This window comes from Cebus imitator, unplaced genomic scaffold, assembly GCF_001604975.1.
Source record: "Cebus imitator isolate Cc_AM_T3 unplaced genomic scaffold, Cebus_imitator-1.0 Scaffold419, whole genome shotgun sequence".
Taxonomy (NCBI): domain Eukaryota; kingdom Metazoa; phylum Chordata; class Mammalia; order Primates; family Cebidae; genus Cebus; species Cebus imitator.
The window spans coordinates 789,181-803,207 of record NW_016107734.1 but is presented as its reverse complement, the minus strand read 5'-3'; the positions used below and the strand labels follow the sequence as shown (position 1 = coordinate 803,207).

At 47.9% G+C, this 14,027-nt stretch overlaps 1 protein-coding gene across 3 annotated transcripts in view; it reads right to left on the bottom strand.

Annotated features, from left to right (window-relative positions):
• The window catches only part of TMEM248 (transmembrane protein 248), a 41,551-nt gene extending 33,421 nt beyond the window's left edge, over window positions 1–8,130 (bottom strand). Inside the window, exon 1 of one of the 3 annotated variants that reach the window (XM_037731787.1) lies at window positions 8,043–8,130. Coding sequence is in view for 1 of the 3 variants with exons in the window: in XM_037731786.1 (XP_037587714.1) it covers window positions 7,031–7,096 (66 nt within the window). In the remaining 2 variants the exon portion in view is untranslated. Of the gene's footprint in view, window positions 1–7,030; window positions 7,243–7,773; window positions 7,977–8,042 lie in introns of those variants that run through there. The other 2 variants (XM_017509714.2, XM_037731786.1) reach the window with 2 other exon arrangements.
• Between the last annotated feature and the right edge of the window lie 5,897 nt (window positions 8,131–14,027).

Below are 14,027 nucleotides of genomic sequence, written 5' to 3'. Positions count from 1 at the left end.
GGTTTCACCATGTTGGCCAGGCTGGTCTCAAACTCCTGAGTTCAAGTGATCTACCTGCCTCGGCCTCCCAAAGTGCTGAGATTCCAGGCGTGAGCCACCACACCAGGCCCACCATTCATCTTAAAGGAGATTTTCTACCTTAGGTTAAATGGGAAGTTTCTGAAAGGTGAGGAAGGGAGGATGGGAGAAGCAACCCCACTCTCTATGCCGACCAAAGGAAATATATCAGACTCGTGCTAAGAGAGAATGACAGAAACTCACCTTCACAAAGCAGAAAGTAGCATCTCTCAAATATCCTGTGATGTCTGAGACCCACAAAGAGCTTTAAGGCTGGGGGTTACAGACCCTTAGCCTAATAAACAAGTCATCAACTCAATCCAGATTATCCAACATATAGAGCTAAAGACACTTGCTGGTATCAAAGTAGCCCTTTGCAAGGTCCAGCACCCAGCTGCCCCAAGCACTGCGCAGAAACCACCTTCCTGCTTCACTGCAAAGGACTGTAGGCAGAATGAACCTTCAGAGAGACAAGTGAGAAGGGAAGACACAGGAAAACTTAAAGGTCTCCAGTAATCTCTGGGATGCTAAATCCAAAGGGTGAACTACAGTCCTAACTCATGCTGCTGCAGCATCTGACACAGGGAGGGTGGATTCTCTCCCAGCTTCCACTCCTGGTTTTCTTCACATTCATCTGGCCACCCCTTTCCTCTCAGGCTCCTTCAAAAGCTGGTGTTCCCAAGTTGCAGCTAGGGCTTCTGCTCAAGGGGGACACACTCACTCACACCCATTTTATGTATCTACTCACCTCTAGATCCAAATGTCCACCTACTGGAGCTCTCTCCTTGGATGACCCAAAGACCAACCAGCCCAAAATTTACCCGAGGCATCAAACTGGCTCCTCCCCATAAGGACACACACAGTCATTACCTACTGATCCCTGCCAGTCATTCTTTTTTTTTGAGACGGGGTTTGGCTCTGGAGCCCAGGCTGGAATGCAGTGGTATGAACATGGCAGCCTTCACTTCCCAGGCACAACTGGTCCTCCCACTTCAGCCTTCCAAGTAGCTGGGACTACAAGCACATGCCACCACTCCCACCTAATTTTTGTATTTTTTGTAGAGATGAGATTTTGCCACATTGCCCAGGCTGGACTCGAACTAGTGGGCTCAAGCAATTCTCCCACGTCAGCCTCCCAAATGCTGGGATTACAGATGGGAGCCACTGCACCCAGCTCCTGCCAGTCATCCTTGACACTCTTGCTCTCCTACAACCAGTTACCAAGTCCTATCATTTCCACGTTTTAAGTGTCTCTCAAAAGCAGCTCTCACTCCATCCCCACTGACACTGCCTTCCTCAGCCAAACTGAATTGTTATCTGGGCCAGGTGCTCACACCTGTAATCCCAGGCCGAGGCAGGAGTTCTGGATCACCTGAGGCTAGGAGTTCGAGACCAAAGTAGTGAAACCCCGTCTCTACTAAAAATACAAAAGTTAGCTGGGCATGGTGGTGCACGCCTATGATCCCAGCTACTCTGGAGGCTGAGGCAGGAGAATTGCTTGAACCCGGGAGGTGGAGGTTGCGGTGAGCCAAGATCGTGCCATTGCACTCCAGCCTGGGTAACAAGAGCGAAACTCCGTCTCAAAAAAAAAAAAAAAAAAAAAGGCCAGGCGCGGTGGTTCACGCCTGTAATCCCAGCACTTTGGGAGGCCAAGGCCGGTGGATCACAAGGGTGAAACCCCGTCTCTACTAAAAATACAAAAAATTAGCTGGGCATGGTGGCGCGTGCCTGTAATCCCAGCTACTCAGGAGGCTGAGGCAGGAGAATTGCCTGAACCCGGGAGGCGGAGGTTGCGGTGAGCCAAGATCGTGCCATTGCACTCCAGCCTGGGTAACAAGAGCGAAACTCCGTCTCAAAAAAAAAAAAAAAAAAAGGCCGGGCGCGGTGGTTCACGCCTGTAATCCCAGCACTTTGGGAGGCCGAGGCGGGTGGATCACGAGGTCAAGAGATCGAGACCATCCTGGTCAACATGGTGAAACCCCGTCTCTACTAAAAATACAAAAAATTAGCTGGGCATGGTGGCGCGTGCCTGTAGTCCCGGCTGAGGCAGGAGAATTGCCTGAACCCGGGAGGCGGAGGTTGCGGTGAGCCAAGATCGTGCCATTGCACTCCAGCCTGGGTAACAAGAGCGAAACTCCGTCTCAAAAAAAAAAAAAAAAAAAGGCCAGGCGCGGTGGTTCACGCCTGTAATCCCAGCACTTTGGGAGGCCAAGGCCGGTGGATCACAAGGTCAAAAGATTGAGACCATCCTGGCCAACATGGTAAAACCTGGTCTCTACTAAAAATTAGCTGGGCGTGGTGGCACGCACCTGTAGTCCCAGCTACTCAGGAGGCTGAGGCAGGAGAATTGCTTGAACCGGGGGAGCTAGAGATTACAGTGAGCGGAGATCATGCCACTGCACTCTTGCCTGTCCCCTGGCGACAGAACAAGCCTCTGCCTTAAAACAAACAAACAAACAAAAAACAACAATTGTCTCTTATTTCCATGATGTTGCTTCTGCACTCCTCCTACCTTGGACAGTGCCTGATACCGGCAAGGTGCTTAACAATAATAATGTCTACCATCGCTGCCTATTTTTTGAGACAGGCACAGCTTTAAGAGTCTTACATCTATCATGTATGATCCTTACAATATCTGTTTTACAGATGGGGAAATTAAGGCATATAGAAGTCAGCTAATATGCCCATGATCCCAAGGGAAGTGAACCTGGATTCAAATCCAGTTGGCCTCCAGAGATCATGCATTAACCATTAAGTTCTACTTAATGGTCCAATAAATGGTATAGGTTTGAATAATTGAGTCAATCTGGCAGGGCACAGTGACTCATGCCTGTAATCCCAGCACTTTTAGTAGGAGGCCAAGGCAGGCGAATCACCTGAGGTTGGGAGTTCGAAACCAGCCTGACCAACATGGAGAAACCACATCTCTACTAAAAATACAAAATTAACTGGGCATGGTGGCACATGCCCGTAATCCCAGCTACTCAGGAGGCTGAGGCAGGAGAATCACTTGAATCTGGGAGGTGGAGGTTGTGGTGAGCTGAGATCACACCATTGCACTCCAGCCTAGGCAACAAGAGCGAAACTCCATCTCAAAAAATAGTAATGATAAAATTAAAAAGGAAAGAAAACAAGTCAATCCCATCAAATGGGATAAAGGCAGAAAAGCATCCATATAATTTTGCAATGAAGACATCAATAGTGATGTAAGCAAAACCCCTTTCACTAGATACAGGCAAAAACCAAATGAGAAGGACAAAAGAGAGGGAAGAGGGCATTCTTAGCAGCTACCACTTAGAACATGCCACTCCCAGGCACCGTGCCACGTGCCTCACATAACATCATAGTTTTTAATCCTTGCAATACTGCCAGATAGACACTACTATTCCCATTTCACAGATAAGAAAACAGAATCAAATGAGGTAAACTAATTTGTACTAGGTCACACTGCAAATAAATGTCAGAAATGGATTCTGACTTAATTCATCTAACCCCAAAAGCCATGTCATAATCACAATGGCAAGGCTGATAAGATGGTTTCAAGTCAAATACCAAACTGGAGGGGGAAAAAACCAATCTCACATGCCATAGATATAGAAAGCGTATTTTAGTCACTGACTTTAACAAAGGCACACTTAAGAGACCAACTTTTTTGAAGCTTAAAATCTTTATTGTCCTTTGATTTTGAGATCTAGTTTTAGTTTTTGGAAACTAGAATTACTTTATGATCCAGCAATCCCACTGCTGAATATTTACCCCTCAAAACTGAAATCAGATTGTCAAAGAAAGGTCTGTAGTTCACTGCAGCACTATTTGCAATACCCAAGTTATGGAATCAAGCTAAGTGGCCATTAACACATGAAGAGATCAACAGAATGTGGTAAATATACACAATAGAATACTATTCACCCTTAAACAAGAAAAATTCTGTCATTTGCAACAACATGGACAGAAGCGATGAATGTTATACTAGAGAAATAAGCCAGGCACAGAAGCACAATATAGGATTCCACTTACATGTGGAATCTAAAAGACAATGGAACTCTGCAGCAGAGAGCAGAACCATGGTTACAGAAGCGGGGAGCAGGGCACAGGGAGATGATGGTCAAAGGGTACAAAGTCTGTTAGACAAAAGGAACATATTTTTTCTTTTTTGCATTTTATTGCACGGTGTGGTGAATATAGTTAAACAGTTATTTTTTGGTGGCTCACATCTTTAATCCCAGCATTCTGAGAGGCCGAGACAGGAGGATCACTGAGCCCAAGAGTTCGAGAGAAGCCTGAGCAACAAAAAAATCAAAATGCCAGGTGTGATGGTGCACACCTGTGCTCCCAGCTACTCAGGAGACTGAGGCAGGAGTATAACTTGAGCCCAAGAGGTCGAAGGTGCAGTGAGCTGTAATCACCCACTGCACTCCAGCCAGGACAACAGAGCAGGACTCTGTCTTGTAATAATATATATTTTTTTTTAATTAAAAAATAAGGCCTTGTATGGTGGCTCATGCCTGTAATCCCAGCACTTTGGGAGGTCGAGGTGGGTGGATCACCTGAGCTCAGGAGTTCAAGACCAGCCTGACCAAAGTGGTGAAACCCCCGTCTCTACTAAAAATTCAAATATTAGCTGGGCATGGTGGTGGGTGCTTGTTATCCCAGCTACTCAAGAGGCTGAGGCTGGAGAAACACTTGAACCTGGGAGGGGTGGCTGCAGTAAATTGGGATTGTGCCACTGTACTACAGCCCAGGTGACAGAGAGGACTCCATCTCCAAAAATCAATAAATAAAATAAAATAAAGGCTAAGGCTGAGGCCAGTGAGGTCCTCAGATTAGTCATAAAATCTAGAGCAATTACATGCAATCCTGTTTGAATAGCTTCAAAGGTTCTTCAGTATTGGGCAAGGGAAACACACCATCTCTGTGACATGGAACAGATGTCACTAAAAGCCCTCTGGAGGGGACTGAAGGGCTTGCCATTTATCCTTTGGCTGTAGCCAGAGCTGCAGAGACCAGACTAGAGCTGTGCTCCTGCAAACTAAATACAGGCACTGAAACAACTCGCAGACATCAAATTTAATTTCCTGATTGTCAATACCAGACAGGAATGACAATCAGCATCTTTTTCACTGTCCCTAATAAAGTAAGTTAGGCACTGTTTTATGCCACCGGCTTTCTACAGAACAAGACAAACCCATTAAATGAAAACGATTCTTTAGAAACCAAAGGCTGGGCCTAGTGGCTCATGCCTGTAATCCCAGCACTTTGGGAGGCGAAGGTGGGTGGATCACTTGATGCCAAGAGTTTGGGACCAGCCTGGCCAACATGGTGAAGCCCCATATTCAATAAAAATATAAAAATTACCCAGGCATAATTACCCGGGCACGCACCTGTAGTCCCAGCTATTCAGGAGGCTGAGGAATTGCTTGAACCCAGGATGCGGAGGTTGCTGATTGTGCCACTGTACTCCAGCCTAAGCAACAGAGGAAGACTCCAACTCAAAACAAAAACAAAAACAAAACAAAAATCTACCAAAAGGTGGACTGGATAGCTTATGCTTTTCTTTCTTAGAAAAACATTTAACCCTTCCCAGCTGCCTAGGCCAGTACTTCTAGTCGCTGATTGCGCAGATACCTAGCCTGGGTGTTTGTCCACCAACTGGCCCTAGTTTTTTCATTTTCCAGCTAATTCTAAGTAGCCCAAATCCTCCCAATCTTTTTAGATCCACCTCAAACATCATTTCCTTTATGAGTTTCAGGCCGAGTGAAGTGGCACACACGAGAAAAACCCAGCACTTTGGGAGGCCAGGGCGGATGGTCACCTGAATTTGAGACCAGCCTGGCCAACATAGTGAAACCCCACCTCTACCAAAAATAGAAAAAATTAGCCTGGTGTGATGGCGGGTGCCTGTAATCCTGGCTATTCAGGAGGATGAGGCAGGGTAATTACTTAAACCTGAGATGCAGAGGTTGCAGTGAGCCAAGATTGCGCCACTGCACTCCGGCTTGGGCGACAGAGCAAGACTCCTCCAAAAATAAAAATAAAAAAAAGAAAAAATGTTTAATAGTAACCATAACAAAATTCCTAACAGCTGGTATACCACTATGGCAACTCCATCCCGGCACATCTTCCAGCCTATTGCTTCCTCTAAGAATGTTCCTTGCAGGCAGAAACTATTAATATATTTGCACTTAGGCCGGGCACACTGGTTCATGCCTGTAATCCCAGCACTTTGGGAGGCCGAGGTGGATGGATCACCTGAGTCAGGAGTTTGAGACCAGCCTGGCCAACACGGTGAAACACCATTTTTACTGAAAATATAAAAATTGGCTGGGCGTGGTGGCTCAAGCCTGTAATCCCAGCTACTAGGGGGGCTGAGGCCGGAGAATCGCTTGAACCCGGGAGGTGGAGGTTGCAGTGAGCAGAGATCCCGCCACTGCATCCCAGTCTGGGAGAGAAGAGTGAGACTCCGCCTCAAAAAAAAAAAAAAAATATATATATATATATATATATGTATATATATATATGTATTTGCAACTAGCTCTACAGCTGCAGCTAGAGCCTAAATGGAGTCGGTGCCAGTCAACCAGTGTTTGGTGATTTCAGTACTGAAATTCCGGTGCTAGCCGTGATTCCAGTCCACCTCAATCAGGCCACAGGAATCCCCCCAGCATCTCACTGCAAGTTGAAACTCGCATCCTTACTCCTAGACAGTAAATGCACTTGGGGGTCAACGCACGCCTAAGTATACCTTAGGTGCGCAACAGGTCTATTACCCGTCAGAATTCCTAGGTGAAAAGAGGACGTAGGCGGACACCATGATCGGTCAAGCGCTGATGAAACATTCGTCTACAAATGAGATACACATGCTCAGACCCTAGGCTGACCCGAAGCTGACGGTGCCACAGAGACAAACCACTTGATCGCATACTCAGCAGCAGCCTCGGAGTTTTTCCTCCCACTCCCTCCCATGGCGGCTCACCTTTGAGGCAGGAAAGGAGCAGTTCAGGGGGAAGCCACGATCCTTACAAAGCAGCTCACCACTCATCAGCCAGTGACAGCTGTAATCTGCCGGCTGAGAACTACACTCAGACACCAGATTCTTCCACAAAGGCCTCCTCACCGGCTGTCCAATGCGTACAGCGTTGAGACCACTCAAAACCGCACAACAGGCCTGGCTGTATTCCTGACGGCGCCTCTCCACCACCTTGCGATCACTTCGTATTTTATCAAGAACACTAATAAAGAGTCCGCCTCACTCTGGATATCTACCAAGCTCCACACAGGGAGCACACCCTGCCGTTTAACTTTCTGCGCATACGCGCGTCTCCCCTCCCACCTTTCTGAGATGGGTCCGACCGGCCAACGGAGGAGAAACGCAGACACTCCCCAAAGTCCAAAGATGGCAAACCACCAAAAGGTCCCCGGTGCCAAATCCGACTTATCCAGGCCTCGGCTCCAGACGCGGTAAGACCCGCCATCTCCAAGGCCGGCGGGGAACCCTGGCTCGGGGAACGCGGGCGGGCAAACACCGGTGTAGACGGACCAGGCCGAGGTCGGCCGATGCTGGGCGACCCCCGTCAGCAGCTGGGGAGGGGGATGCACCCCGAAAACGGGGAAAGAAGCCGGCGGAGGGGCCACTCCCGGCCAGCACGCCCCCCGCTCCCGGCCCCGCGAGCATCCCGGACTAACCCGACCCCAGCCCGCCCGCCAGACCCGGCTCACCCCGCCTCGGCGGGCAGCGGCGCGCCCCGGACCCGGTCGGGCCAGCTGCTCGGCGGACGCCCGCGGACGCGCTGGGCTCACTCCTGGCAGCGCGCGGCGGGCCCGGGGCCGCTCGGCACCATCCTCCCCGCCGCCCCGGGGGCAGCGTCCGGCTCCGCGGGGCCGAAGCGAGTACCAGACGCCAACTGGGCTCCCGCCGCCGCCTCAGCTCTGGCTCCGGCGGCCGCGGTTTCCGGGTGAAAAAAAAAACACACACACACACACGCCACCTCCAACGCCGCTGTGACCTCCGACCCCGGGCGTGCGACGGCGGCGCGGCCGGGACAAGCTTCGTCAGAAGCAGGCGGTGGAAACACGTTTCCGGGCCGGGTCGCGTGCGTGGCGGACGTGCGTGGAGTGCGTGATGGAGGTTTGTGGGTCTGCGTGCGGGTTTGGTGCTCTGCGCGTGCGTGTGTGCGTGGTGCGTACGTGTGGCTCGTAGTCAGTGTGCGTCGTGTACAAAGGTGCGCGCGTGTGTGACGGGTGTGTGTGTGCAGCGTGGATGTGTAGGGAGTGTGCACACGTTAGTGCACACAGTGTGCTTACGTGTGCGCCGTGCGTGTGTCTGTTGATGTGCTGGAATATTAATCACTGCTGATAAACGTATGATTTGGGGCTGGGCGCGGTGGCTCACGCCTGTAATCCTAGCTCTTTGGGACGCCGAGGCAGGAGGATCGCTTGAGTCCTGGAGTTCGAGACCAGCCTGGGCAACATAGGGAGACTGTCTCTATTTACAAATAAAAACAAAATGAAGGCCGGGCTCGGTGGCTCACGCCTGTAATCCTAGCTCTTTGGGACGCCGAGGCAGGAGGATCGCTTGAGTCCTGGAGTTCGAGACCAGCCTGGGCAACATAGGGAGACTGTCTCTATTTACAAATAAAAACAAAATGAAGGCCGGGCTCGGTGGCTCACGCCTGTAATCCCAGCACTTTGGGAGGCCGAAGTGTACGGATCACGAGGTCCGGAGTTGGAGACCGGCCTGGCCAATATGGTAAAACCCCATTTCTACTAAAAATACAAAAATTAGCTGGGCGTGGTGGCGGGCGCCTCTAGTCCCAGCTACTTGGGAGGCTGAGGCAGAAGAATCGCTTGAACCCGGGAGGCGGAGGTTGCAGTGACCCGAGATCGGGCCACTGCGCTCCAGCCTGGGCGACAGAGAGAGATTCCCTCTCAAAAAAGTAAACTAAAAACAAAATGGAAAATGAAAAAAGAAGTATATTTTTGTAAAATCACTTTGCAAAATAATTTGCATTATGCAGTACACTTAAAGAAGTACACATCCTCTCGAGAATATATTATTCTGGAGAAACAGTTGCACTTATGCACCAGTAGACAAAATAATGCTCATAGCTGCACTGTTTATAGCAGCAGAATGGTTCCCTAAAAATTGAGGCGAAAAAGCAGATGTCCATACAGTCAAATGTAAAAATCAACTTTGATATATTTATGGTTTGGTTTGTTTTTCTACAGACAGCGTCTCCCCATGTTACCCAAGCTGGTCTTGAACTACTGGGCCCAAGTGAGCCTCCTGTCTTGACCTCCCAAAGTTCTGGGATTACAGTTGTGAGCCGCCATGCCGTGCCCATCTTCATTTTTAATCAGATACAAAAGACAAGTGAAAATTATTTAATACAGTTCACACAATTATGGTAGTCAATTTCAGAATATAATTTTAGCAGGGAGCAAATCACAAAATGGTACACTGCTACATATTCCCATTATATAATATTCAAAACAGGCAGGTTAATCAACATACTGTTTAGAGATGCATAGGTAATTGATTGAACAGGGGTAAAAGCCACATAAACTTCATGTTCAGTGTGAGGGGAATGTGATGGGCGGGGGCACATGGTGCTTTACAGGTAATGAAAGTTTTGTTGTTACTTTTTTTTTTTTTTTTTTTTTTTTTTTTTTTTTGAGACGGAGTTTCGCTCTTGTTACCCAGGCTGGAGTGCAATGGTGCGATCTCGGCTCACCGCAACCTCCGCCTCCTGGGTTCAGGCAATTCTCCTGCCTCAGCCTCCTGAGTAGCTGGGATTACAGGCACGCGCCACCATGCCCAGCTAATTTTTTGTATTTTTAGTAGAGACGGGGTTTCACCATGTTGACCAGGATGGTCTTGATCTCTTGACCTCGTGCTCCACCCGCCTCGGCCTCCCAAAGTGCTGGGATTACAGGCTTGAGCCACCGCGCCCGGCCTGTTGTTACTTTTGAGAGAAGGTCTTGCTCTGCCACCCAGGCTGGGGTGCAGTCTCACTGCAGCCTCAACCTCTCAGGCTGAAGTGATCCTCCTGTCTCAGCCTCCCGAGTAACTGGGACCACAGGTGTGCACCACCATGCCCAGCTAATTTTCGTATTTCTTGTAGAAATGGGGAAACCCCCATTTGCCCAGGCTGGTCTCGAACTCCTGGGCTCAAGTGAACCACTCACTTCCACCTTCCAAAGTGTTGGGATTATAGGTGTAAACCAGCGCACCTGGCCAACGGGACCCATTTTAACAAGGGTTTATCAGGTGATGCCTGCAATGGTCAACACAATGGCTCAGTTCCTTCACTGAATACCCTCTTATTTCCATGGTTCTTGCCCTCATTTGTCATCTTGCACCATTTGAATTACCTTCCTTGTTGTAATGGGTGTCACATAATCTGCAAGTGCAGGCAGTATTGAATTGTGTGTATATAACGATGGAACCAAACTCCCTAGTGAGATGTCCCTTACCCAGGCTATGACTGATAATGTAATTAAAGGAGCCCCACCGCCAGTGGCACCATATATGACCTAGTGATTGAGACTGTAGGAGAATGTAAAAAAGGCAACCTCAAATCTTTTATCCTAGCTACCTTGTATGGGATTTCAATAAAATTTTTGTTTTTGTTTTGAGATGGAGCCTTGCCCTGTTGCCCAGGCTGGAGTGCAGTGACATGATCTCAGCTCAGTGCAACCTCCACCTCCCTGGTTCAAGCAATTCTTCTGCCTAAGCCTCCCAAATAGCTGAGATTACAGGCACATGCCACCACGCCCCGCTAATTTTTGCATTTTTAGTAGAGACTGTTTTTCTGTGTTGGTCAGGCTGGTCATGAACTCCTGGCCTCAACTGATCCACGCACCTTGGCCTCCCAAAGTGTTGGGATTACAGGTGTGAGCTACTCAGTCTAGCCAAGATTTAAAAAACCCTTTTTAATGGGGACAAGGTCTAATTGTGTTGCCCAGGCTGGTTTTGAGCTTCTGGCCTCAAGCAATCCTCCTGACTCAGCTTCCCAAAGTGTTGGGATTACAGGTGTGAGCTAGCACGTCCAGATGGATTGTAAAAAAAAAAATTTTTTTTTTTTAAAAAGAGAAATTAGATGGTGCAGCCATTTTTAGGAAACAATCTGGCAGTGTCTCAAAAAGTTAAACATAGAGTTACCATTTGAAGCCAGGCGTGGTGGCTCGTGCCTATAATCCCAACACTTTGGGAGGCTGAGATGGGAGAATTGCTTGAGCCCAGGAATTCAAGACCAACCTGGCCAACATGGTAAAACCCTGTCTCTACTAAAAAAAACACAGAAAAATTAGCCGGGCATGGTGGCAGGCACCTATAATCCCAGCACTTTGGGAAGCTGAGTCAGGAGGATTGCTTGAACCCAGGAGGCAGAGGTTGCAGTGAGCTGAGATCACACCACTGCTCTCCAGCCTTGGCAACAGAGTGAGACTCCATCTCAAAACAAACAAAAACAAAAAACCAGCCTGGAAAACAGCAAGACCCTGTCTCAGATAAGCAAATAAGTTCTAAGACATATGGCTTTATTTAAAAAACAAAGTTACTAGCCGAGTGTGGTGGCTCACGCCTGTAACCCAGCACTTTGGGAGGCTGAGGCGGGCGGATCACTTGAGGTCAGGAGTTTTAGACCAGCCTTCCCAACATGGCGAAATCCTGTTTCTGCTAAAAATACAAAAAATTTGCCAGGTGTGGTGGCAGATGCCTGCAATCCTAGCTACTTGGGGGTGCTGAGATGGGAGAATGGCTTGAGCCCAGGAAGCAGAGGTTGCAGTGAGCCGAGATCACACCATTTCACTTCAGCCTGGTCGACAGAGCCAGACCTTGTCGCAAAAAAAAAAAAAAAAAAAAAAAGTTATCATATGACCTCACAATTCCACTTCTGGAGACCCAAGATAATTGCAAACAAAAATTCCAAATAAACGGTTGTATAGGAGTGTTCATAGCAGCATCATAATAGCCAAAAAGTGGAAGCAACTCAAATGTTCATCAGCTGATTAATGGATAAACAAAATGTGGCAAATCCACACAGCAGAATGGTAGTCAGCTGTGAAAAGGAATGAAGAACCTATGCAAACTACAGCACATATGAATTTTGAACATATTATGTCAAGTGAAAGAAGCCAGTCACGGCCAATATGGTGAAACCCCATCTCTAGTAAAACTACAAAAGGTAGCCAGGTGTGGCGGTCTGTACCTGTAATCCCAGCTACTCGGGGGGCTGAGGCAGGAGAATCACTTGAACCCGGGAGGCAGAGGTTGTAGTGAGCCGAGATCGCACCATTATACTCCAGCCTGGGCGACAGAGTAAGACTCTGTCTCAAAAAAAAAAAAAATTTCTCTTTTTTAAAGAAAGAAGCCAGTCACAAAAGACCATGTAGTGGATGACACATTTCTATGAAATGTCCAGGATAGACAAATCTATGGAACAGAAAGCACATTAGTGGTTGGGTTGCCTAGGGTGGGCAGGAGGCAAATTGCGAGGTGGTAATAGACAGGGGGTTTCTTTTGGGAGTGAAGAAAATGTTCAAAAATAGGCCGGGAGTGGTAGCTCACACATATAATCCCACAACTTTGGGAGGCTGAGGCCAGTGGATCACTTGAGGTCAGGAGTTTGACACCAGCCTGGCTAACATGGTGAAACTCCATCTGTACTAAAAATACAAAAATTAGCCTGGCATGGTGGCGTGTACCTGTAATCCCAGTTACTTGAGAGACTGAGGCACAAGAATCTCTTGAACCTGGAAAGTGGAGGTTGCAGTGAGCCAAGATCAGGCCATTGCACTCCAGCCTGGGCGACAGAGCAAGACTCCGTCTCAAGAAAAAACAAATATGATGATGGTTGCACAGTTCCGTGGTTAAAGTAAAAACCACTGAAGTGTGCACTTTTAATTGAGTTAATGGTATAGTATGTTAATTATATCTAAACAAAACTTTTTTTTTAAAAGGTTAGGGCTTTACAAAAGAAAGAAAACCAAAACAAGAAAAGGGATAAAAATACGGGCTCTAAATGTGGAAATCTTTAGACAGTTAACTTTTAAATGGCATGAAAAAGAAAGAAATTTACAAAGAGCCAGCAAAACCTTGAGATAAGTTTCTAGAAATCTGGGGTTCTCACTGTGAAGTCTTCTCAAACTCCTTAGCATATATGATTCTGAGGCTTAGAGAAATTTTAGAGGCTGGGCGCGGTGGCGCACACCTGTAATCTCAGCACTTTGAGAGGCCGAGGCAGGCGGATCACGTGAGGTCAGGAGTTCAAGACCAGCCTGGCCAACATGGTAAAACCCCATCTTTAAAAAAAGAAAGAAAGAAAAAAAAAAAAAAACAAATTTCAGAAAGAAAATGCTTCCAATGAACTTACAACATTGAATGCCAAAATACCCATGTTTGTTTGCTTATTTATTTATTCATTTTGAGACAGGGTCTTGTACTGGGTCTTGTTCTGTTGCCCAGGCTGAAGTGCAGTGGCACAATCATAGCTCACTGTAGCCTCAACCTCTCAGGCTCAAGCAATCCTCCTGTCTCGGCCTCCCAAGTAGCTGGGACTACAGGTGCATGCCACCACTCCCAGCTAATGCTTTTATTTTATGCTTTGTAGAAACAGAGTGTCTGTTGCCCAGGCCGGTCTCAAACTCCCAGGCTCAAGCAATCCTCCCACCTCAGTTTCCCAAAGTGCTGGGATTACAGGTATGAGTCATCGCACCCAGCCCCCACTTGTAAAATCAAGGCAGTAGTTCCTTGTCCCATGCTTGCAAATTTTTCTTTAACATTGAGATGGTTTTGAAATTAAAAAATAAGGCAGTAGCTGGGCATAGTGGCGCATGCCTGTAATCCCAGCTACCCAGGAGGCTGAGGCAGGAGAATTGCCTGAACCCAGGAGGCGGAGGTTGCGGTGAGCCGAGATCGCGCCATTGCACTCCAGCCTGGGTAACAAGAGCGAAACTCCATCTCAAAAAAA